Source organism: Asterias amurensis, chromosome 1 (genome assembly GCF_032118995.1).
Source record: "Asterias amurensis chromosome 1, ASM3211899v1".
NCBI classification, from domain to species: Eukaryota; Metazoa; Echinodermata; class Asteroidea; order Forcipulatida; family Asteriidae; genus Asterias; species Asterias amurensis.
This window is the reverse complement of record NC_092648.1, coordinates 21,476,438-21,499,048: the sequence shown is the minus strand read 5'-3', so window position 1 is coordinate 21,499,048 and position 22,611 is coordinate 21,476,438. Positions and strand designations below refer to the sequence as shown.

The following is a 22,611-nucleotide window of genomic DNA, read 5'->3' as shown; positions in this document are numbered from 1 at the left end:
GCCGAACTGTTTAGTGTTGGTGACGCTGGTTAGCTCTCAGCTACTGAGAATTTACCTCAAATAAATGGTGGTTAAATAAGTTTTATTTTTAATCTTGTGTGAGATCGGTGGGAAGAGAGCAATCATGAATGCTTCAGACGAATGGGAGCTCAGTAAAGAGAATGTTCAGCCTCTTAAACATGGACGAAAAGTTGCAAGTTTGACGGCGGCTTTACAGCCACATAACGTTGACCAACATCAACAACTCATTCTCCAACGACAGTAAGTAAAACTGGCTTGTGCAACCGCACCTGTGGTAAAAAGTATTGCCCTGGTTGATTTCGCGGGGGGGGGGGGGGGGGGGGGGACTTGAATGTATGAGGAAGAGATACGCAGTTTTTGATTGGAAGGGCTTGATGTAAAAACTTTTCGTTGTTATTTTATAATTTTGAATTCACCATCACTTCTATTTTTTCTAAGTTCTTTCCTATAATTTTTTTTTTCTAAAGTAAAGAAGTGTCCTTAAAGCCATTGGACCCTTTCGGTTCAGAAAAAAAAAAAAAAGTTCACAGATTTACAAATAACTTACAGGGTTTACAGAAGGCAATGGTGAAAGGCTTCTCTTGAAATATTATTCCATGAAAAGCTTTACTTTTTGAGAAAACAGCAAAACAATGTATATTCTCGTTAACGAGAATTACGGATTTGTTTTAAACACATGTCAAGACACGGCGAAACGCGCGGAAACAAGGGTGGGTTTTTCCGTTGTTTTCTCCCGACTCCGATGACCGATTGAGCCTAAATTTTCACAGGTTTGTTATTTGGTATAGAAGTTGTGGTACACAAAGTGTGGGCCTTGGACAATACTGTTTACCGAAAGGGTCCAATGGCTTTAACTGAGAAAGTGTCTTTGTTACTTTTGCATATTTTATAAACAAGTTCCACTGATAGTTTGAATAAATTTATGCGAGTGCTAACTTCTATGAAAATAAAGACATTGGTTAATAATAATTAAAGTTTAAACAATTTATTTGTCACATTTTAGAAAATTATAAAGAAAAATGTGTTAAATTTTTAGTAAACACATGATTCTCGAACACACTCAAAATTTCTAAGAATACATGAATGGAAGAAATAACACCCTCATATAATTACAGTTTATGTGTTAATTATACAATTGTAAACATTCACATCCACCGTCAACACCCAATCTTGCCAATCTCTTTACCAGGTCGATGGAAGCAGCACTACGGAGTTACACTGGGGACGATCCACTTGACCCTTGGGATCAGTACATCAAGTGGACCGAGCAAGCCTACCCTAGTGGCGGCAAGGAGAGCAACTTGCAGGTGCTTCTAGAGAAATGTGTAGCTGCCTTCAAGAATGAGCAGCGCTACAAGAACGACGTTAGATATGTCGGCTGCTGGATTAAACTGGTACGTTTCAGGCCTGGAATCTCATCTTTGAACATACAATACATGCGTGGAATAGGAATAGGATATGGAAAAATTTGCGGTAACACCATGTAATGAATGGTAATCTCTAATGAGTTGGGGTGGTTCTGAAAAGAAGTTGAAACAAACGTTTTATTTCAGAACCACCCCAACTCATTGAGAGATAATCATTACATGTTGGTACTTGGGTGTTACCACAAACCTTTCCATATTATATCTTTGAACATGTTAAAAGGGCAAGACCATGGTGCTCAATACAGGTGTTTGGTGTTTCAGATCTCCAATTTGAAAGGATTGCATTAAAGTTCAACCTTATTGTTTACCTTTGATCTATAAAACAAGTCTATGTGCTTTTTTGTTCTTGTACTCTAGGCAAACAGTTTTCTTGACAACCCTTTGGAGGTGTTCCAGTTTATGAGAGACCAGGCTATCGGCACGGTGCTGAGCGTGTTCTATGAGGCATGGTCATGGGAGCTGGAGCAGCATGGAAATACAAAGAAAGCTGATGCAGTGTACCGGGAAGGGTTAGCTTGTAACGCTGTGCCGAGGAATGCCCTAGAGACAGCTCACAGGTAGGGATCAACCAAACCCTCATCAGTAAGGGTCTCTGTCGGAACTTGAGGATGTTCAAAATTCAAGTCTGGTGGCCAATTGCTAAGCTCATTACAAGCCTATGTGCTTCCTTTTTGAAAAGGCAAGGGGACCAAGGCATATTCTCCTTGGTAAAGGGCACCCTATGAGGAAATTGTAATTTTCTACTTGAGCCTTTCAAGGGCACCAAGGCAATGACCGAGGGGCATGGAGGCAATCGCCTTCATTGACGCATGTCATTATTCTCAGAGTTCTCCTTAACAGCGGTCCGTTGGACAAGTAGCAGTAAAACACAAGCGGACCGTGATCAAACCACTGTTCCTGCCCAAGCTCTGTACATGTAGTGCTTTGTTGTTGCTTTACACTACAGTACATGTAAAATGTATTCATTCTTTACTGCTTGGCAACTAACCCAAACAAACTCTAATGTTGGAAAGAGTACAAAATCCTTTATGGCAATGTTTCCTGTCTCATAACAAAAACTCAATGCTTTATTATCTTGATTTTGCCAGGGATTTTCAGTCTCGTGTTGCTAGGGCAGCCATGAATGAGATTCAAGAAGGTATAAATGCGCCGCCCTCAAAGCCAGAAGATCAACGGGATCACTTGGGTGACCTCAGGGCCAAAGGTCGGCTGCAAAAGGTCAGCAGTCAGAGAATTGGGTCAGCCAAACAAGGTAAAGTATAGTCAGCATGCAGTAGTAATGATAACATAATTTTATTTTTAGTTGGAGGGGGGGGGTACAGAGTCAGTGCTTATAAAGGAACATTTCAGATGTAATTTAGAGGTGTAAAATTGTAAGCAATACTTTGTTCAGTTCGTTGATGGTTTTGGTAGAAAAAAATAATTAATTTTAGTGAAGTAGGTAACTTTTGTACTGCAGGAAGTTAAACTAACTTCAAAGATCAGGTGATTGATTTATAAATCCGAACCGAATATCTGGTTCAGGTAAATCTCATGACCTCAATTGTTTCACAAATGGTTTTTAAAAAGTCAAATTTGATGGTTTCTTGTATAGGAATAGTTCTGCCCTACTCCTGGAAGACCCTTATAGTCGTGCTTGTGTCTATTTTGTATAATTATTTCATTGTGATTTGAAAGAAAGTACATTTGGAATGTTTTTGCCTTTTCATCTTTCACAGCCAGCAGAGGAGGTCTCGGTACAGTAATGCCGACCCCACAAGTTGGACAATCCTTTTCGGTGTTCTGTGATGACGAGAACTCGAGGGGTGGGGCATCTGGTGGCGGCCACGCCTCCCTGCCACCACCTACAGGGGAGTGGGAACATATACCCGTACGACAGGAGGCTCAGAAGGAGAACCTCAAAGGACCTGTACCCTGGGCTGGTCAGAAAGTACGTGACGATCAATAATTTGATTTGATTTGAAATGGTTTATTTATTGTAATAAAATGACATTTGCAACTAAATTTTAAAGAGTTTAAAAAATACAGCAGAATGAAAAAAATAATTACAGATCACAACTACAAAGAAAACCATAAAATAACAGTGAAAAAAAGAAAACAAATAACATTTATGATTAAAAATACACAATAATTAAATACCAACCAAATTGCTGAAAGTACTTTCAATCTCAGTTTGAATTGCCAAAAATGCAAAATGATCCCTTATGACAAAGCAAGTGGTTCCCCTTTATTTATGTTTGCAGTCATTTTTTTAATGACTTAGCCATCAGATAGCGAGTACAATTCTCCACTCGCCACCATGACACACTACATTTATGTCATACACAAGTAGGTTTTCTAAAACAATGTGAGATAGAAAGACAGTTTCTATTCTGTGATGTGATGATGTGTTCTTTTTTTTGGGTTATAGATTCGTCAGTCACGTAGTGCTGGAATTGCCATCAGCGACGCTGCAACATTTGCTCGACCCTCCTTTACAGTCCATGAGGATGAGTCAGCCCCAGATATCGTGTAAGTGAAAATAATAATATCAAAATACTGGCTGAATGACAGATATTTATTAAGTAAAATTTACTACTAAATGAGACAGGCTCTACAAAAATGAGGCGCTTGTTGCGAAGCCCACTTTCAAGTACAGAGCTGTTGAGTGTTGGGACGTTAAAAATACATTGAAATTAAGTTTGTGAAATGTGTTTGTTGCTTCTGAATGGTCTATACTTTCACATTTTTCAAATATAATTTTTATTTCAATTTTATTGATATCACAATGATTGAAAAAGTTGTTTATGGGTCATTTTCAGATTGTGACATAATTTATTTTTCAAAAGGTCATAATTTTAGAAGCCAAAGACGACTGGGTGTGTAAGATATGTCAACAACTTGTGGTATGCTCTTTTCAAACATGTACAAAACTCAGACAACTAATTGTCCCACCTGTCGACTCATTTTCATGGAGCCTATCACAAATGCATTTGTTTTGCCTGAATTCTTTGGGGATTTGATAATAACAATCCAGATTCTTAATAAAGATGTAACTTGTTTTCATTCATAGGACCCCAAGGAAAATGCCACAGATAGGCAGTCAAGTGCTAAGTGCTCGCAAACCTGAGAAGCCCTCCAATCTGCTGGAAAACATTGCTCGGGTAAGTCCTTATTCCACGCCTTGAGACTTCATGAATGCTCAGGCCAGTACGCTTCGTTTTAGAAAGGGAAAGCACTCCAAGGCTTTTTCTCCTCGGTAAAGGGCACTATATGCAGAATTTGTAAATTTCTACTGGAGCATTTCAAGGGCACCAATGCAATGACCAGGAGACATGCAGGCAAACGCCTCTGTTGCCTCTGTAAAGTATCAAGCCTGAATGCTCGTTGAAAGCAGTTGGCCACATGCCCTGGTTTTGAAGTTAGTGCCTAATCTTCTCTCTATTAAGAAACTATTCCTAAGAAAGAAACTATTCCCTATTTTAGATGTGTCCTTTAAAAATCTCTCTCTCTCTCTTCATTGTTTTCCATCTTATTCAATCTTAAAACCCTGTCTCTAAACAGCAACCCGTTGCAGATGATAAGACAAGAGCCATGTATTGTAAGCATCTTATCTATAGCGGTGCTCAGGAGATGTCTCTGGAGGAGCTTAGAGCTATCAGGTACAACGCCAGAAAGGAAGCCAAGAGAATAGAAGGTGCGTAGGAATTGCAAGTCTGTGAATATGTTTCTTTTCGCCATTGACATCATAGTCCTTCATAATTATTAACATTAACATTTATATTTTCAACCACAAATGTCTTCAAATATTCATGGAGCTGTTTAGGCAGAAAATTTGCTCTTACTTGAAATGTCTGACTTTTATCTTAATTCATTTTTTTGGGGGTCTATTTGGGGAAAAAGTAGCTTTTATTTTCTTTGCTAGAGAAATGCTGCTCTTTGATCTACCACTTAGTACTGATGATGCACATTCTCTGAAGCCTCTTTAAATATCTGAAGTTGGAAATGTCATTATTACAACATACATGCACCTCCTAAAATTGTGATCCTATTTTCAGATGTTTTGGTCAGCAATGACTCATCCCTTTTGTAATGTTTAAAATCTTGATTCAAATAAGAAGTAAAATCTTTTTTTTTCTTTCTAGAGCTACGTCTTGGCTTGCAGAGGCAGAAAGATGAGTATGCAGCCCTCATGAGACAAAAGCAGGAGGCACTTGAAAGACAAATGGAACAACAACGGTGAGTCGACCACAGAGATAAATCAGCAATGCGGCTTTAGCCCGGTTCATACTACGAATGCGATACGTTTCAACAACATTATTTATGTTTAGATATGGGGCCATCATTACTGAACTGCAATCTTGGGGAAATCTGTACTGGGCAAGTACAGTGTATTTTGCTCAGAGTGTTTGGCGAAATTTTGTTAGTTCTGGGCAGGCCCGCCCACCATGGTGACACCACTGCGCGTCACTAAGCAGTAAACATTCCGTTCCGTTTGATTTCAGAATGCAACATGAGCAGCAGCTGGTAGAGCAGAGGAAGGCACAGGAACTGCTGACGCTGCAGTTACAGCAACAACAACAGCAGATGCAGCAGCAGTTACAACAAATGCAGCAAGGGCTCAAACTGCAGCCTACCAAACAGCCCCTACAGGTACGTACAAACTTCTCATAATAATAATAAAGACATTTATATAGTGCAAAAAACATATCCACCCAAAGGGTACTCAAGGTGCTCACAAGAAACAAAATTATTAAAAATGGCGTGTCATAAGGTGTGTTTGCAACTTAGTAAGGGTTGAAGAAGCAGTTTTCCAATCATTGATGTACGTCTTTCTAAAGTATATTATGTTTTATTTGCCATTAATAGGTCTGTGAGGAGGTTGTGCCACTTCAGCATGGCTCACATGGTCAGTCCACAGTGCAAGACACCAAACCTGACATTGGTCCAAGGTAAGACAATTGTATTCTGAGATCTGCTTTATTTATTTTTGTAACAGAACCAAGGAACCCTAAAAAGTACATAGTGAAGAAATATTAAGTTTTGTAGATTTGGGAGGAAAACCCCAAATAAGGAAACTCGTGCAATCAGGGAAGGGACTGAAAACCCAATCTACATGGAAGGCTGCGTTCCTAAGTGAGAAATGCGATCCACAAAGGTGAAAGACAGGGAAGAAACCACTAGCCAATGTGAATGACCAGACCCGATGCTTCACAAAGACAACAAAGGCATTTGCCTCCATGCCCCTTGGTGCCCCCTTGAAATGTTCAAGTAGAAGTTTACAATTTCCTCTTAGGGTGCCCTTTACAAGGGAGGAAACGCCATGGTGGCCAAAAGCACTGGGCCCTGAATGCCCTAAAATATAAATATTGCAGTATACCTGTCCAGACCACTGTGCCCAAAAAACAGAGGCCCAGGGATCTGGAAAAAGATCTTCATCTGAAACATGTGCATTCTTTTCAACTGATCCTGTGGACATGTTTACCTTCTGTTTTTTGACAGAAACCCTGCAGTGACATCAAGACAGCTGACTGATAAGGACCCTACAGTAACAAGACAGCTAATATATGAAGACACTGGAAATCAAGGTATTTCTTTGAACTAGACTGAATGAAATGGCTCGCCATTAATTAAAACATTCACAGAATATTGAACCTGTATTTTGTTTTCAGTACATAAGCTGATTTGTGTATGCTTCCTTGGTAAATGATCCTAGAGTAGTTCTAACTCTCACATCTTCACAATCGGCATGAAATCATTATTCATCTCTTTAAGTTACATTTGTGTTTGGTTTTATGCCTACAGCGAGTTGGATTAGTGCAAACGACTCTTCATCAGCCGCCTGTAACCCTACCCCTGCTGCCACCTATAACCCTACTCTGTCATCCAGGACTGCCCTGAACAGCTCTGTGCCCATAACGCCTGGGGCACCTGCTTCCAACATGTCACAAAACCGAACCCCCGGTAAACCCAACAATCCAACCCCAGGCTCATCCCACTCGAGGAACTCCTCCTACTTGAATTTAAGCCGGGTGACCCCTAGCCGCACCCCTGGTGGGTTGACACGCCCCTCCCCGACCGTCAACACCAAGGAGGCGATGGGCGTGGTGATGGCAATGTTGAATAACCCTTTAGGTGAAGATGATGACTTCATGCTGGAGTCACGGCGTTTCTTCCCAGCTCAACGAGACAACGACTTTGAGGATATATTTGCAAATACCGGTAATTTTTTCTTGAAAACCTTCCCCCGTTTTGGTTCAAATAATAAATTATTTGCAGAAGGATAAAAAAGCAATTTGAAAGGCAGGAACTAGGGATGGTTTTAGAACTTGCTATTGAATTCAAAACGATATTTTCTTTTCAATGTGTCCCCTTGTACTTTTTTGTTACAAAGGAAAGGCTTAAAACACGCTGTTAAATTCAGAGCGATGTTTCTTTTGTACTCTTTGTTGTTTACAGGTTGAGTTGTGTTTCAATGGGAAAAGTCAGCCTATATTTTGTATACAAATTTGTTTTATAAACATAAATACATGTAGAAGAATTCATGGTCTGCTCAGACTTTGAATTTCGTCTTCAACACCCTGCAATGAATATTTCTTGCTTTTGTATCCATACAATGATGTGTGTAAAGTACTGTAAACTCAGTACTTTCCCGAATCCTGTGAAGAAAAAATCTTATCCACTGGCTAATTACTCCTGTAAGAATGGGACCCACGATGGGTAGTAAAACCAAATAATTTTATTTATCCTCAGTGCAACTTTAACATCCAATCAATCCTGAAAAGACTAATTCCCCTCGGCACGACAGACAATTTTATCCAGGGTTGCACAGCCAATGCTTTTTCCACTAGGATCGCCTTACCCCTGATCTACTCTGGTTAATGTGCATACCCGTGGGAATATAGCCACCCTTGCTCTCTACTATTTTGGAAACATTGATCTCTAGATTCTTCAAAACATTCAGACAAAATATAAAAACTTGTACACAATTTATTATTACAGCATCCAAGAAGTCTGATCCACAAGCTGCTCCCACTTTTGAGCGCATGTCGGAACCAAGTGCCTTCACTGCTGTTGGCAAAGCAGCCAGTGCCGTGCCAAGTTTTACAATTTTCAACGAGAGCGCTGCAGAAAACAATGGAAGAGAGTTGATCGATGGAGATGAACTTGAGCACCTGGACAACCAAGAGAACATGTGAGTCTTTTAATAAGCCCTGTTCACACTGTGTTTCTTATCCCCAGGGAATACAGCTCTAGGCAGGCCTTCGGGAGTTTGTTTATCCCACGGGTACCCCAGTGGACTTGCTCTGGTGACAGACAAAAGCAGTGCCTATAGAAAGCAGTAACACAATGTAATGATAATCTCTAAATGAGTTGTGGGGTGGTTCTGAAAAGAACCGTTTGTTTCAACAAGACGTTTCGATCAGTATGCTCTGATCGTCTTCTGGAGATAACTGGACTCTTATGCTTGTATGCTGCTTTTAAAAGTGCTATGCTGATGGGGATAGCTTGGTGATGCACAAAAGCTGGAAATGTAGCAATGTTTAAGGAAGGCTAGGTTAAAATGAGTGCTGCTTGACTGTGGTTTACACCTACCAAAGGAGTTGCCACATACCTGGCTATCACTGACACTTTCGGCGCTAATCCTAACTAATCATCCAAGGCTGGGAACCTTGAAACAATGGTTGTGTTTTGGCTAGGTGCATGTACGCCCAGGTTGTAGCTTTTTCTTCCCACTCATGAATGAATGGAGATTTTTTGGCCCAAACTGGCTTTGAACATCTTGCTGGGCAGTTTAAAATTTTGGGATTCGATATCAATGCCACGCCATTATTTGAATTACTATTATACATTGAAACTTGGTTTTGAGGGGTAGTCCCTAGCTATTTGAACTAGCAAATTTGTATTAAATAGCCTAAACGTGTGTTAAAGTTTACCCCACAACGTGTGTTAAAGTTTACACCACATGTACAAATTGTTTGGTCAGTCCTGGGTACTCAATAAAGTTGTCCTACTTCTTCCAAGTCTAAACATCATGCTTGACAAGATCCATGCAAAATGTTTTTCTTGAATAATGTTATTGACAGGCCTCCCCGGGACTTCACCAAACCAAAGCCAGATGGACGACAGCGGGCTGGTATCCTACAACCTGCCCATGGCATCCCCTTCATGTCATTAGAAGACCAAGAGAGAGAGGCCAGGGAGCAAGACTTAAAGTTGTTAGAAGAGGTACGTGTATGAATGAACCTTTGGTTGTTACTCCAAAAAATAATGACTTTAAAAACATACTTAGTAAGAAGCACTGCATCTGTTGACAAATGGTCATTCAAGAAGCTCAAAAAAAGTCAAGAAAAATAACCTGGATGGGAACAGACATTTTTCAAAAAAAAACAACCTGACCAAGTGGTAAAACAAACAAAGATATTAGCTATGAAATATAACCTGATCCATAAAGGCACTGGGCACCATTGGTAATTAATCAAAACAATTGTTAGCATAAAAACTTACTTGGTACCAAGCAATGGGGAGCTCTTGATAGTATAAAACATTGTGAGAAACAGCTCCATCTAAAGTAACGTAGTTTTTGAGAAAGATAATTTCTCACTCAAATAATAAAAGACTTGAGCCTTTTATTAAGCATCTGAAAGTACACAAAATTTGTGCAACAATGGTTGTTTTTTTTTCTATCAATATTCCCTTGCAACTTCGATGACCAATTGTGTCAAAATTTTCCAGGTTTGTTATTTTATGCATAAATGTTGAGATACACCAGGTGAGAATACTGGTCTTTGACAATTACAAAAGGTGTCCAGTGCCTTTATATCTCATGGTGATATTCTCCCTACACAGACAGATGCAATGGAAGGTGTGGAGCCCCTCAAGGTCCTGGGCGAGGAAGAACACCCCCCAGACGTGACCATCTTGAACCATCAAGATGCCCAATCGGCCTTCAAGGCAGCTTCCCGTATGGCTTCCACTCCCTTCACCTCATCCAGCGTCCCATCCTTCCCACCGCTGAGCTCCATCAAACCATCCCTGGGGCAAGACCCTTCATCCTTGGCACATGACTCTTTGGTGGATGGAGGGTGTGTTGATGACGGCGGGAGGTCGGTGATCTTAGCTAGCCGTGTCTACGCTGGCAGTCAGGAGAACTTTGAAGCCTCGGAGTGTACTGTAAACACTTCTAACCAGATCAAACTCAGGTGAGATTTCTATGACAGTTTTGATGACTCACTTGTCCTTTTTTCTGTTTCAACCAATTGCAGCTCAGGTTTTTCATTTTTTGTTTCCCCCAAGCCTGATGGGATTATTTTAGCAGACTTACTGGAACTATTTTTCTTTGATTTTCTGCTGGCACAAAGAGACCATGACTTAACAAACTCAAGGGAACAAAAATTCTTTTAATGCCACCAACAATTACACTGACGAAAAATTCTATAATAAATTCCTATTAATTACTGATTAATTTTTGTTTGGTTGCTGTGTTTTCAACAGTCCCATCATGGAACGCAGTAATGAAGACCGCTCCTCAGGATCATCGCATTCATCATCAACTGGGCTTTCTTCCACCCATCCAACCTTCTCCAGCTCTCATGAGGGTCTCTCTTCCACCAACCCTGGTTACTCAAGCACCCATCATGACGGGTTGTCTATGACTAACCCAGGCCATCCAGGCACCCACATTGGTCTCAGTGCCACCCATCTAGGCGTTTCAAGCGCCCATCAGGGTCATTCAGTCGCCCAATCGAATCCTCACAGCACCTCTGCCACCTTTTCATCAAGTACCTCCCGTAAAGGTCTAGCATCAAACACAAATGGAGATTTCTACACAGCTTCCGGACCCTCAGCTAGTGCACAGATCAAAGATGAATACAATGTGAGCATTCAACATCAGAGTCAGGCGGCATACGGTCTCTCTCAAAGTTCTTTACGGCATGGGACCTCTGCTGTTGACTCCAACATGAGTAGAATAACTGAAGACCAAAACATGGATTTGAAACATGCGAGGAATGGTTTCGAAGGGAATATATCTCTAAGGGATAGCAAGAAAGCTCAGCCATTCCAAATCTTTGATGATTCTACAAATCTCAAACTGTGTGATACGTCTACTTCCAAATCATTCCAAATATTTGAAGATCCATCTCAGAAGCAGGATCTTGGAGCGGGCGACATATTCAATCAGTCTGCTCAGGGCATCTCGATCAGGGAGAATATTCCCTCTCAGATGTCCCAGTCACACACAGCTCTTGACAACAGCGTCTTCAGGGAATACAAGTCCTTTGCAACCCGACCAAGGAATGGCGCGTTTGAAACCAGTGCTCTAGAAACGCAATATGAATCCTCCTCCAGTGGAAAACCAACAAACCCCCATCAGTCATTTCAAGTTTTTAATGACACCGCAGCGGCCTCTTTAGAACGATCCTTACAATCATCAAATCTCAAGCCACCTTTGAATCGCCCTGAGCAGCAGAGCTTACACGAATCTTTAACGGAGGTACACCCCTCTGAAGCCTCCATTCATCTCAGCACATCGTTGATGGCCGAGATGCAGCTCAACGGGAGACAAGAACCCATGATGGAGATGAGTCAACACATGAATACATCGCTCATGGATTATTCTGAAGTACCGGATGACAGCGCAGCAGCTCCGAGTAACGAAGACGCATTCATCAACCCATTCTCTGACGAGGTCATTGAACATCTACTGCAGATTCTTCCTGTGCCTCTGATGGACTACGATGGATACACTGAGAGTGACTGTGCTATGCCTGAGGTGGTGCCCGATGAAGCAGTTGGTCTTAGTAAGTATTTGAGGAGAGTATGGGGAAAATTACTTGGTCTTTTCACTCGATGACAAAAGGGCAGAGCTGTCAACTCAACCCTGATTCTGCAGAAAGTTTTCTGAATATAAAACCAATCTTTTCAAAGTGATACTTGTTCCCCTATTCCACTTGCGCTTAATATATGATGCTAATTATGTGTACCCTACAGACGATGTGACCTATGTTTACAATCAAACCGCCCTCTGTTGAAAAAACACTGTACACGTCATGTTTCGTCAGGTAAGATTGCGTGTACTGTCTTGCTGGCTGTCACAACTCAAAGGTTTTTGCGCGGCGATCTGCCTACAAATCATGTTATGGTTTTCGAGTGACGTCGTCTATATAATACCCTGGTGTTATTGTTCTTTATTATTAATATTATTATGATTTATTCCACTCTGTAAACAGATACAGAGCTTTACAATGTGGAGAAGTGTATCGGTGAGGGTGCCTTTGCAAAGATCTACCAGGCTTCCATCTTGTCTCTGTACACTGACGACCACAGCAACCCCAAACCAGATGAGAACGAGAAAGTGGTCCTGAAGGTGCAGAAGCAACCCTGTCCTTGGGAATTCTACGTCAGTCGAGCGTTGCATCAAAGACTTAATGCAATGAGAAATCCAGTAGATGTGGTAGGAAGACTCTAAATACTTTTTTTAACAAAACAAAAATTTGGGTTGTTTAACAAAGAAACATTGACTAGAGCATAGCTTGAATCTGCCACCTTTGGGTTAACGTTCCGGCGCTCAACCAACTGACCTAATTAGCCCTAATGTTGGCAGTCTCCCTATTTAATCAATATCTTTGTTGGGTGCCAGTTAGAAGCCATGCAATATGTCACTGCTGTATAGCCAGGGATTACACCCACCACAGATTTAAAGTTCCCTTGTCAACATTACAATAATCTTGGTTGCGCCATTTTATTGTGGTAGTGGGCATTTTTGTTGACACTGCGTTTACAGACTCTTGACATCTATTGTGACTAGCATAGAAGACCACAGCAACAAATGACGTTGGTGCAAGAGTTCATTAGGCACATCTGTACTCGGCTCACTTTTGCAAAAGATGAAAAGAATTTCCCAACAATTCCGATATTCTTCTCAAGTGTCAGTGTTTTTTTTTAAAGACCCTTCCTCAGCCTTCTTAATTATTTCTCACTTCAGAGAGCATCCCTCATGTACGCTAACGGTATGCATGTGTTCCCCAACGGTAGCTGCCTCGTCACCAAGATGCACAAGAACCTGACGTTGCTGGATGCCATCAACGCATACAACCGGACCAAGGCTGTCATGCCTGAGCAGCTTCTACTCCTCTTCACTATTGAGATTCTCCATGTAGTGGAACAGATGCACGCCTGCAACATCATCCACGGTGACATCAAACCCGATAACTTCCTCCTCATAGCGTGAGTTCATCGATTTCATACATTCGTTTGCACACATCCAGTCTCCTGACAATGACTAGAGCAAGCTAGTCAAAACATCTCCTGAAGATGACTAGAGAAAGCAAGTCGAGACATTTAGACCAATTAAGAACTCACTCCGCCGTAGTGAATTTAATATCAATCCACTGAAAGCTGATATTCTACCTACTGCCCAGGTAGTATTTAAAAAGCAGGACAGTTCTTTTCAGAACTGAGAAGTCTTCCTAATTCCGAAAATCTGCTCCGCCGTAGTAGAATACAAAGCAAGACAGTTCTCTAAAGAACATCTAGCTGGCAAGCCGATACACTCATGGTAATGTATTGATAGTTAATACTTCACCATGCAATGTCTCAAATCCAATATACACCCCATCCATTCCAAAGAGAAGCCATTTAAAGGATGGAGTTCTTGCGATGTGAGCTGGACCGAGAGATGAACTTCTGGTTCACAATAAATTTCCTGCAATCTTGATCCGAGTCCTTGGATTTGTAAATTAGTTTCATTGTAACATCTACATTTATGCAAGATTAAAATAATCAAACGGTTCCAAAAACCAAAGGTATATGTTTCCTTTAAAAATCCTGTATCATAATGATGTTTCTGTTAATAAGCAAGTTCTACCAGAAGTTATTTTTTATGGTTGGTTTATAGTTGGCTGTGCAACTGAAAATGGGACAGGCGATTACAGAAAACAGTTAAGGCATCAGTGACTAGTTGCTAAATGACACTTGCCGTTATCAGTGTTCGCCATTTGACATTGTGCGACTGACTATAAACTGGCCCTCAAGCATGCCTTTGTCCTGTCACTTTCAGTACATTCTGAGATGTTAGATCGAATTTAAACACCTTTACCTCTTACTCCTCTTTAGGCATGAAGATGAAACAGAGAGTCCCTCAGGAAATGCTACAATGACCAACACTAAACACATCAAGCTTATCGATTTCGGCCGCAGCATCGATATGCAATTGTTCACACACGGCACTACCTTCACGGCAACTTGCAATACTGATGGTTTCATGTGCCCAGAGATGCAGTCTGGCCGTCCATGGACCTATCAGGTGATTATATATCAATTGAATTGAGTTGAATTGAAATGGTTTATTGATAAAAACGCCAAAGGCCGAACTAAGACATTTTTTACATATTGACCCCTTGCACGCGCGTCACATGCGGCGGCTGATGCCACGCTCACCATGTTGGTGGTCAATAGGCTTACGTGTAAACGCCGCGTCACCTAAAAACGCGCACTTCACTGAATAACACACGTCGACATTGACCACCAAAATGGCGCATCCAAGATTATTCTGATGATGACGTCAGGTGAAATGGGTCAATAAGATTATTTACAAATATATGTTTATAGAAAATACATTATACACGTGCATACGGTTGTGCAGACATTACCAAGTATTTTTCAAAATAAAATCTTAACTATGAAGTAAAGGCTCGTCTCAAATCAAATCGGGTATAAGTTTACCCCTCTAAGTCTCTTGTTTATACCAACAATCACCTGTGTGCAAAAATAAATATTTGCTGGTAAACATTTTCACAAGTACAAGCAGTTTTATTTAATTTAAAAAGTTTGTAAACATGAAAGGAACACTGTTTGCCTTTTGATTCTATATGGTAGTGAGCCATGCTGAAAAGAAGCTTCTTAAACAAAATGTGTGTATTTTTTTATGAAATGATTTTTCAGACTGATTTATTTGGGGTTGCTGCCACTGTGCACTGTTTGATGTTTGGATCCTACATGAAGTTATACGGTGAATCTGGACGTATGAAACACACCTCCAGTATCAAAAGGTCAGTATAATTACTTGTTTTTTATCCCAGCACCATATCATGCAGTTTTTAAAGACACTGGACACTATTTGTAATTTTCAAAGACCAGTCTTCTCACTTGGTGTTATCTCAACATATGCATAAAACAAACCTGTGAAAATTTGAGCTCAATTGGTCGTCGAAGTTGCGAGATACCTAAAAAGAAAAAAAAAACATCCTTGTCACACGAAGTTGTGTGCTTTCAGATGCTTGATTTTGAGACCTCAAGTTCTAAATCTGAGGTCTTGAAATCAAATTCGTGGACAATCAATTACTTCTTTCTCAAAAACTACATCACTTCAGAGGGAGCCGTTTCTCACACTGTTTGATATTTTCAATCTCTCCATTACTCATTACCAATTAAGGTTTTATGCTAATAATTATTTTGAGTATTTACCAATAGTGTCCGCTGCCTTTAAGTAAACAAATGTATGTCCTAAATGACAACATTACATTTGTTCGCTTTACAAGACTATTTCCAAGTAGTTGTCGTATCAAAACTATGCACCTTTCTTCTTCCATCCACTTTATTATCTCTTTACATTACTTTGATTCTTCCCTATTGCAATTTCGTCTGGACATCCTCTAGCCACAATCAACTGCTTCCTCTGATAGCACTGAGAAGTCTACCTTTGATCATACTCCTAAAAGTGTTGATTTTTGGTTTCATGAATCTAGGTTCTATAGCCCTTGTTGGAAGAATTTCTACGACACGCTGCTGAACATCCCAAGCTGTGATGCGATACCATCGCTTGCAAAGCTGAGAAGAGATCTGGAGGATGCCCTGCAGACAAAACAGACCAACTTGGACCTCCAAAAGATGAAGTTGTTTGCCATGTTTAGATAATAAGTTTAGAATCTGTCGACTCGGTTTTGAGGTCATATGTGATTATCAATATTTGATGCTGTTGTCATCACTTGAAGTGTGCCAGTCCTGTGGAAACTAGTCAATGGCATCTGTGCCCAATTTTATGTAGGTATTTAGCAGAAAATTGTGTGAAGAAAATGTTTCTGCTAAGCAAACCCTTACAGGGAATTAGTCAAAAGTATATAACATAGTATTTTGGCTGGTAACTTCTTCTTTTTTGCTGAGCATGATTTTTCTATGATTAGAATTTGTTGGTGCTCATAACAGCTCGATGAAACCGAGTGCTGGGATTGATTTAAATAAGCAATTTTAATAAACAAAATTTCTCAAGCACCGAAAACTTAGCCTTCGAATCAAACACAAATATTTTACCAGCTGAACTACAATGTGGTGCACATATTTTCATTAAGCACTTAATTCTCTTAAGCAGCTCTATTTGGTTAAATTTCGGCCCTTGTTGGTAGTATCAAGGAAAATATTTTAACCCAATTTGAAGATAAGTCGGTAATGGGAACACTTGTTCTGAGAAATTCGTCCCTTTAAGTTGCTGTAACCTTTTTATATGGATACTTTATTATAGACAAATGTAAATATAATCACATGAATCGTTGTACATGTACAATGTTTCCATGAAAAGTTGGCAGTTTTCACAGCGCGGCGGGTAACATGAGTGATGTTAACCGGTGCCCACCGCTGGTCAATTTCACGGGCTTAGTACGAAACATTCGCGGGTTCGAGGGAACAGTGAAGAAATGTTTCTTATTTAAACAACTGTTCGTCTGCTTATTAAACTATGCATACTCCGTCGTAATAATGTTTGAAGATGACAACAGAACTTTGAGAAGAGGAATAATAATATTACCAATGTATAACAAAACAATTGTTGCACGCTGTGATTGAAGTCCATGGGTTTTGTACACCCTCCAGGGGAAAATGGCACCCTCGGCTTCGAACATTGATATAAAAAAAGTACAAAACGATGACCAAATCTCTTTAAGCAACACAAACACATTTTGTTACATCTGCATAGCAGCATGCGTTAATGTTCCTAGTGTTTAAAGTACGGTGGGGAGTAAGGAATTAGCTTAAAACATGTGGTCTGATTTTTATCCAAACTAACACACAATTATTAGTGATGATTAATAAGAATTTTACTAATTATATAATGACTGTAATACTGTAATAAGTGTATAGAAGTAATTACTCTGTGGTATTATTTAAATACGAGAATGTCAGTGGGTCCCCAGCATCAAAAAACATTCTTTTAAACTATCCTTTTGGGGATATATGTCTTTGCCAAGACAATAACCCATGCCTCACAACATGGCAGCAGATGTACTGTGTGAATTTGCATAACTATGTAAATCATCTCATACATAGGGTGTGTTCGTTTAGCTTCCCTGGGTCGACCCTGGTGTGTGGCGGTTTTTTTTCCAGGACGAACGTGGGTCATCAGAAAACGCCACACACCGGGGTCGACCCGGGGAAGCTAAACGAACGCACCCAGAATGAAAGTTGCCTTTTGAATCTAAAAAGTTTCCCATTGGAATAATATAATTAAACAAAGGTGGAATGGAACATTTTTCTCCAGTTGAATGTAATCCTTGCTGGTTTGATTAGATGTCTTTCTTTCTTATCGCAATGATGCCAAGAAGTTTATAATTAGACTGAGGCCACGACATGGTTCAATCATGGAGCTCCATGGTTCAATATTTACCTGGTCTTGTCCTTCATGCTGATTCAAACTAAATGCGTTATTCTGAAGAAAGTAAAGTGCTTGTTGCTCAAGAAAAGCAATTCACTAAATGTGGTCAGTTTTGTTTTCATGTTCATTACATGTAAATCGTACCAATATAAATCTCTCAACGAAAAGGTACAGGATTGGTAATAATTATACAGTTGATTAGTTTTTTATATATCTGAAAGCTCTCTGATTATAAAACTTATAGAGAAACAGAATTGTTTTCCTTCTGAAATACTGTCGAAGCTAGAGGAAATTGCATTTGAAGACCTCCATGAATCATCACTGTTGCATATTTCAATAAAAAAAAAGGCCTGATAAAAAGGTGCACAACGACTCTGAATTTCTTGTCTCTCTTTTGAACTTGGCTTGACACAGTTTGGTGTACTATTATTTTATCAGATTATCCATGTCTTTGTCGGGCGCCACCTGTCGACATTATTTGACTAACCAGCAAAAGGTGGCAGCCATGCTTTGACAATACAGGGTGTCTCAAAAAAAAGGTAATCCTACTTTGAAGGGTTTGTATGGCCAGACTATTATGTTTACCAGCAGAAAGTATGGCATCATCTTAAAGCTGAAACCTTGTGCTTTCCAATGATACATTTGGTTACATTCCAGGGTCATGCATCAGCGAACACCATTGTCTTGAAAATGTGGTGCAAACATGCAGTTGGTTCACTTTTAAATCCTTGTCATTCTCTTGGTGAGAAATTATCTCTTTCTTTACCACAGGAGTAGTTTCTCACAATATTTCATACCATCAACAGCTGTCCGTTGCTCATTACAAAGTTATTTGTTTATGCTAATTATATTTTGAGTAATTACCAAACAGTGTCCAGTGCTCTAACTCATATCAAGACCACCCCTGCATAACAGGTGAGGCGAAGTTAATTCTCAGTTCAATCTAATTAGCAGTCAGAATAATTAGCTAATTAATCTAACGTGATGACACTGAGACCATTTGCCATACAACTAGATGGTTTTTGGCTCTCCGTCTACGCAATAAATCACCCGATATTCAAATATACTTTCTCAAGGCAAGGGGCAAGAAATCAACCGAGTATCATTTTTGTAACGGCAAATACAGATCCTTCATCACGGCAATAAATCACCTGGTATTCAAAAACACTGTTCCCAAGGTAAGCGGAAAAGAAATCAACCGTTTATAACTATAATGAACTGCAACTACAGATCATTCTTGCAGTTATTATTTTCCAAGGTACCGTCATCGCTTGTTTTTTCTTTTGTCAAGGTGATAATGATTTAGGCAACACCATAAAGAGAGATACACACACATGAATGGGATGAAAGAAAAATAAAATGCTCCTCATTTTTCTCTCCAGTAATTTTGAGTCACCATACCAAATCAAATATTGTTCACAGGGATACAGCGAAGGTCATTATGTGAATTACAATTCAGCTGAATACACAGGTTCACTTGCTAAGAAAACAGCAAAAGAACTTTCATCTTCACAAGAACATCGAGTACATTTACGTTTAGCGAGATGACAGCGGGTACCACTCGCATCTCTGGTAAGACTATTCGCACACGGACATCTTAAGAAAACCGAGAAACGATTTAAGCACGATCTTTGTTATAAGAATTGCTTTGAGGTGAAAGATTATCCAAGCCACATTACTTCGAAGGGGATTTTTTTTTCAAAGTAGCAACAGCTTCAGTGCTTCTCACTAAACTGGCTAAATTTGATGGTAATTAATGTTTTTCAGTGTTTACATGATTAACGACTATGTCTCAGTTAACGTATAGTGATTGGTTTTAAGACGCCATTATCTGCCAGCGAATTTACCCGGCGTTTTTACTTTTTTTTTTTTTCACAGAAATTATGTTAACATATTAATATCACTTGCCATGTTAGTGATATTAAAGAGTGGCCTCTGTCATACAAAGACATTCTGATACAATTAAAACAAAGTCACTGATTCATCATCATCATCATCCCTAACAACACCATCGTTAATTTGTTTTCCTGCATGTTGACTATCGTTAATTTCTGTAGTCATTTTCTTCAATTTCTATACATTGTATTACTTTTAAATTATCTGGCATCCGTCCTTCATTATTATACTGTACGACATTTTTTTTTCTACTCATCGATGCTTAATTGTTATTGTCGACATAAATGTAAATTGAATTTAATTGAAAATTGAATCATTAGGCTGGTAGTTCATCCAGTGTAAAATGTAGCCCTCCTCATGTCAACAACATCCAATTCCAATTTTTGCAGTTCTTGTATGTTGTTTCTGTACATTTTATAGTCTGATGTCATCTCTCCATCTTCGTCTCTGTCTAGATCTTTTCCTTTTCCCAGTCCTTGGTTGCCATATTCTGGTTGTCTAAAATCGTTTGCCATTTCTTTCGCGGTATCACATCGCAACATACAATATAACTGTTTAAAACTAGTGACACTCTTAAAGCGTGTTTATACAGGCCGCGTGTTATAATTTTATAACCATTATGCACAACGGGCATTATGTCATCTCGAGCCTTGAATTCCTCGTGCCCAGTCATGCGTGTCATCACAGCTGACCACCTAGTGCACACCGTCAATCCTATTGGCTAGAAGTAGATTGTTTCAATATTCATAAAGCGATTCGTTACCTGATTGGTTCAAGCCACATCCTTCCTTTGTACACTAGAAGTGGGCGTGACTTAAAGCTCGGCCGGCCGCGAGGCTTGTTTGGCCACGTCATTTTATGCACCGACGCTACTGAATTCCACCAGTTATTCTCGTGCATTTTAATCGACATATAGAGCATTACGCACCCACTATGGTTAATCCGCAAATAGGTTAGTGAAGTCTTTAACCTCACTATTCCGGGTTCAGTAAAATTGGGTTCGATTCCATAAAAATTAAACGTGATCGGCATGTCACCGATCCGCATTTTAATGACAGGCCCGTGCAATATTGATGCGCATACAGAGAGAGTCGTGTTGTCTCCATGCACACACGTGTATCATTTATGTACATAAACCTGCACTCAGAACTCACGGGCATTCTGTCATGAACGAGCAACATGTATGTACGTGTATGCTTAGTAAGCAGTTCTAGTGATCTCAGGCTCTGGGCTCTGCGTCAGTAAGCAGGTACACCCAACTCCGTGTTTTTTCTTTTCTTGAAGAACCTCTTCTTCTCACCATTCAAGATCAGAGTGATTTTTAAGATGGCGGTACTCGGGAGTGTACCAACCAAGAAGGTACTGTCTGTTTTCATCCTATGTATCTGTGCACTCCACCCCATCATCAGTGCCACCGAGCAACCATGGATTTCGGAAGTAGCGCCGAGTAAAGACGTGGTGGACTCAACTGATAAGTGGGGTACCTCCTACCCGACGGAGGCCGGCCTTGATGAGGGCTTCTCCTGCCCCGAGGCATGCGAGTGTGATTCTCTGGACAATACTCAAACTGTTGAATGTTCCGGAGATCAAATATATTCAGTGGATCAACTAAAGCTGTCCAACTACACCAAACATCTGTAAGTTCATTTTTTCTTTTTTATTCCCACGCCCCAAAGCTACTGCCTATATTTCGTGGCAGCTTCTGCTGTTTGCTAAAAATCACTACACCAATTTGAGTTAAACAAGTTAATTTTCCCCACCCCAACATGACTGTAGATTATTTTTGTTGCAGCTTCTGTATTTGCTTTGAATCGCTACTACAATTTGTGTGAACCCATTTGTTTCTGCTTACTGTCACAGTACGCTATTAAATGATGTGTGTATTCGAACGTTTTTTGATGGCGAGTGAAGTTACGAATTAGGTGAAGGGCGGGTTGAGCCACCAAGTTGCCCCAGGAGCGTGGACATGTCCACCTCTTGGAGCAGTAAATGGGTCCTTCACATTAGTCCAAACGTCCACTTCACGACAGGGACCGCAATTTTGTTTTCTGCAATAAATGTTTAACTTTTGTGAAAGGACTCTCTGTTTTAATTCGAATAAGAATAATACAAAATTTCCATTGAAAAGCACTACGACAGGGGCACTTTTGTAGTAAAGAAAAATTGTTTACTCCGTACCCATAACTCCACAACCAAAATGTTCTTGAGTAAAAACAAACTATGGTTATCTTAAAATCGACACGCAAAATCCTCTTCTGAGACCTGGGTTTGTTGTTGAATGTACTAATTGAATTTAAAGGTTAACCCCAACCAGACATTGAGTCACTGGGTTATAGTCGTTCTATTTGTTGATGTCATGGTCCAACTGAGCTATACTAGGCCTACACAGGATGACCGTGACTTACGTCTTACATGGCACTCGTGCAACAAGTGTTTCCGTATAGTGACATTTTACGGTGGGTCTTGATAACGCATTAGTAATTTGAACTCGACTAGTGTGCCCCCACCCCCTTAACTCTATTTCTTACAGTTGTTTTGTGGTCGTTTAGTTTGGATACGGATCCAACAATATATGTTGTGGCTGGGATATATGCACGAAGGAGGCAACAGATACATATATCCGCATTTAAAGGCAGTGGACACTAT

At 40.0% G+C, this 22,611-nt stretch overlaps 2 protein-coding genes across 2 annotated transcripts in view; both read left to right on the top strand.

The window, feature by feature from the left end:
• The first annotated feature begins 14 nt into the window (after nt 1–14).
• On the top strand, nt 15–18,439 carry LOC139947790 (uncharacterized). Its single transcript, XM_071945633.1, has 22 exons — nt 15–261; nt 1,211–1,415; nt 1,806–2,005; nt 2,537–2,700; nt 3,167–3,378; nt 3,859–3,959; nt 4,501–4,591; nt 4,992–5,124; nt 5,573–5,666; nt 5,933–6,080; nt 6,297–6,379; nt 6,930–7,015; nt 7,233–7,649; nt 8,430–8,622; nt 9,515–9,656; nt 10,278–10,630; nt 10,923–12,229; nt 12,659–12,882; nt 13,414–13,655; nt 14,544–14,733; nt 15,372–15,478; nt 16,175–18,439. The coding sequence occupies exons 1-22, from the start codon at nt 125–127 to the stop codon at nt 16,341–16,343; spliced, it is 4,998 nt and encodes a 1,665-aa protein (XP_071801734.1). The 5' UTR covers nt 15–124; the 3' UTR covers nt 16,344–18,439.
• Nucleotides 18,440–21,183: 2,744 nt separating this feature from the next.
• LOC139947633 (follicle-stimulating hormone receptor-like) overlaps nt 21,184–22,611 on the top strand; it is an 80,566-nt gene continuing 79,138 nt past the window's right edge. Inside the window, exon 1 of the mRNA XM_071945615.1 lies at nt 21,184–21,602. Within this exon, the coding sequence (XP_071801716.1) occupies nt 21,292–21,602 (311 nt within the window). The 5' untranslated portion in view covers nt 21,184–21,291. The remainder of the gene's footprint in view (nt 21,603–22,611) is intronic.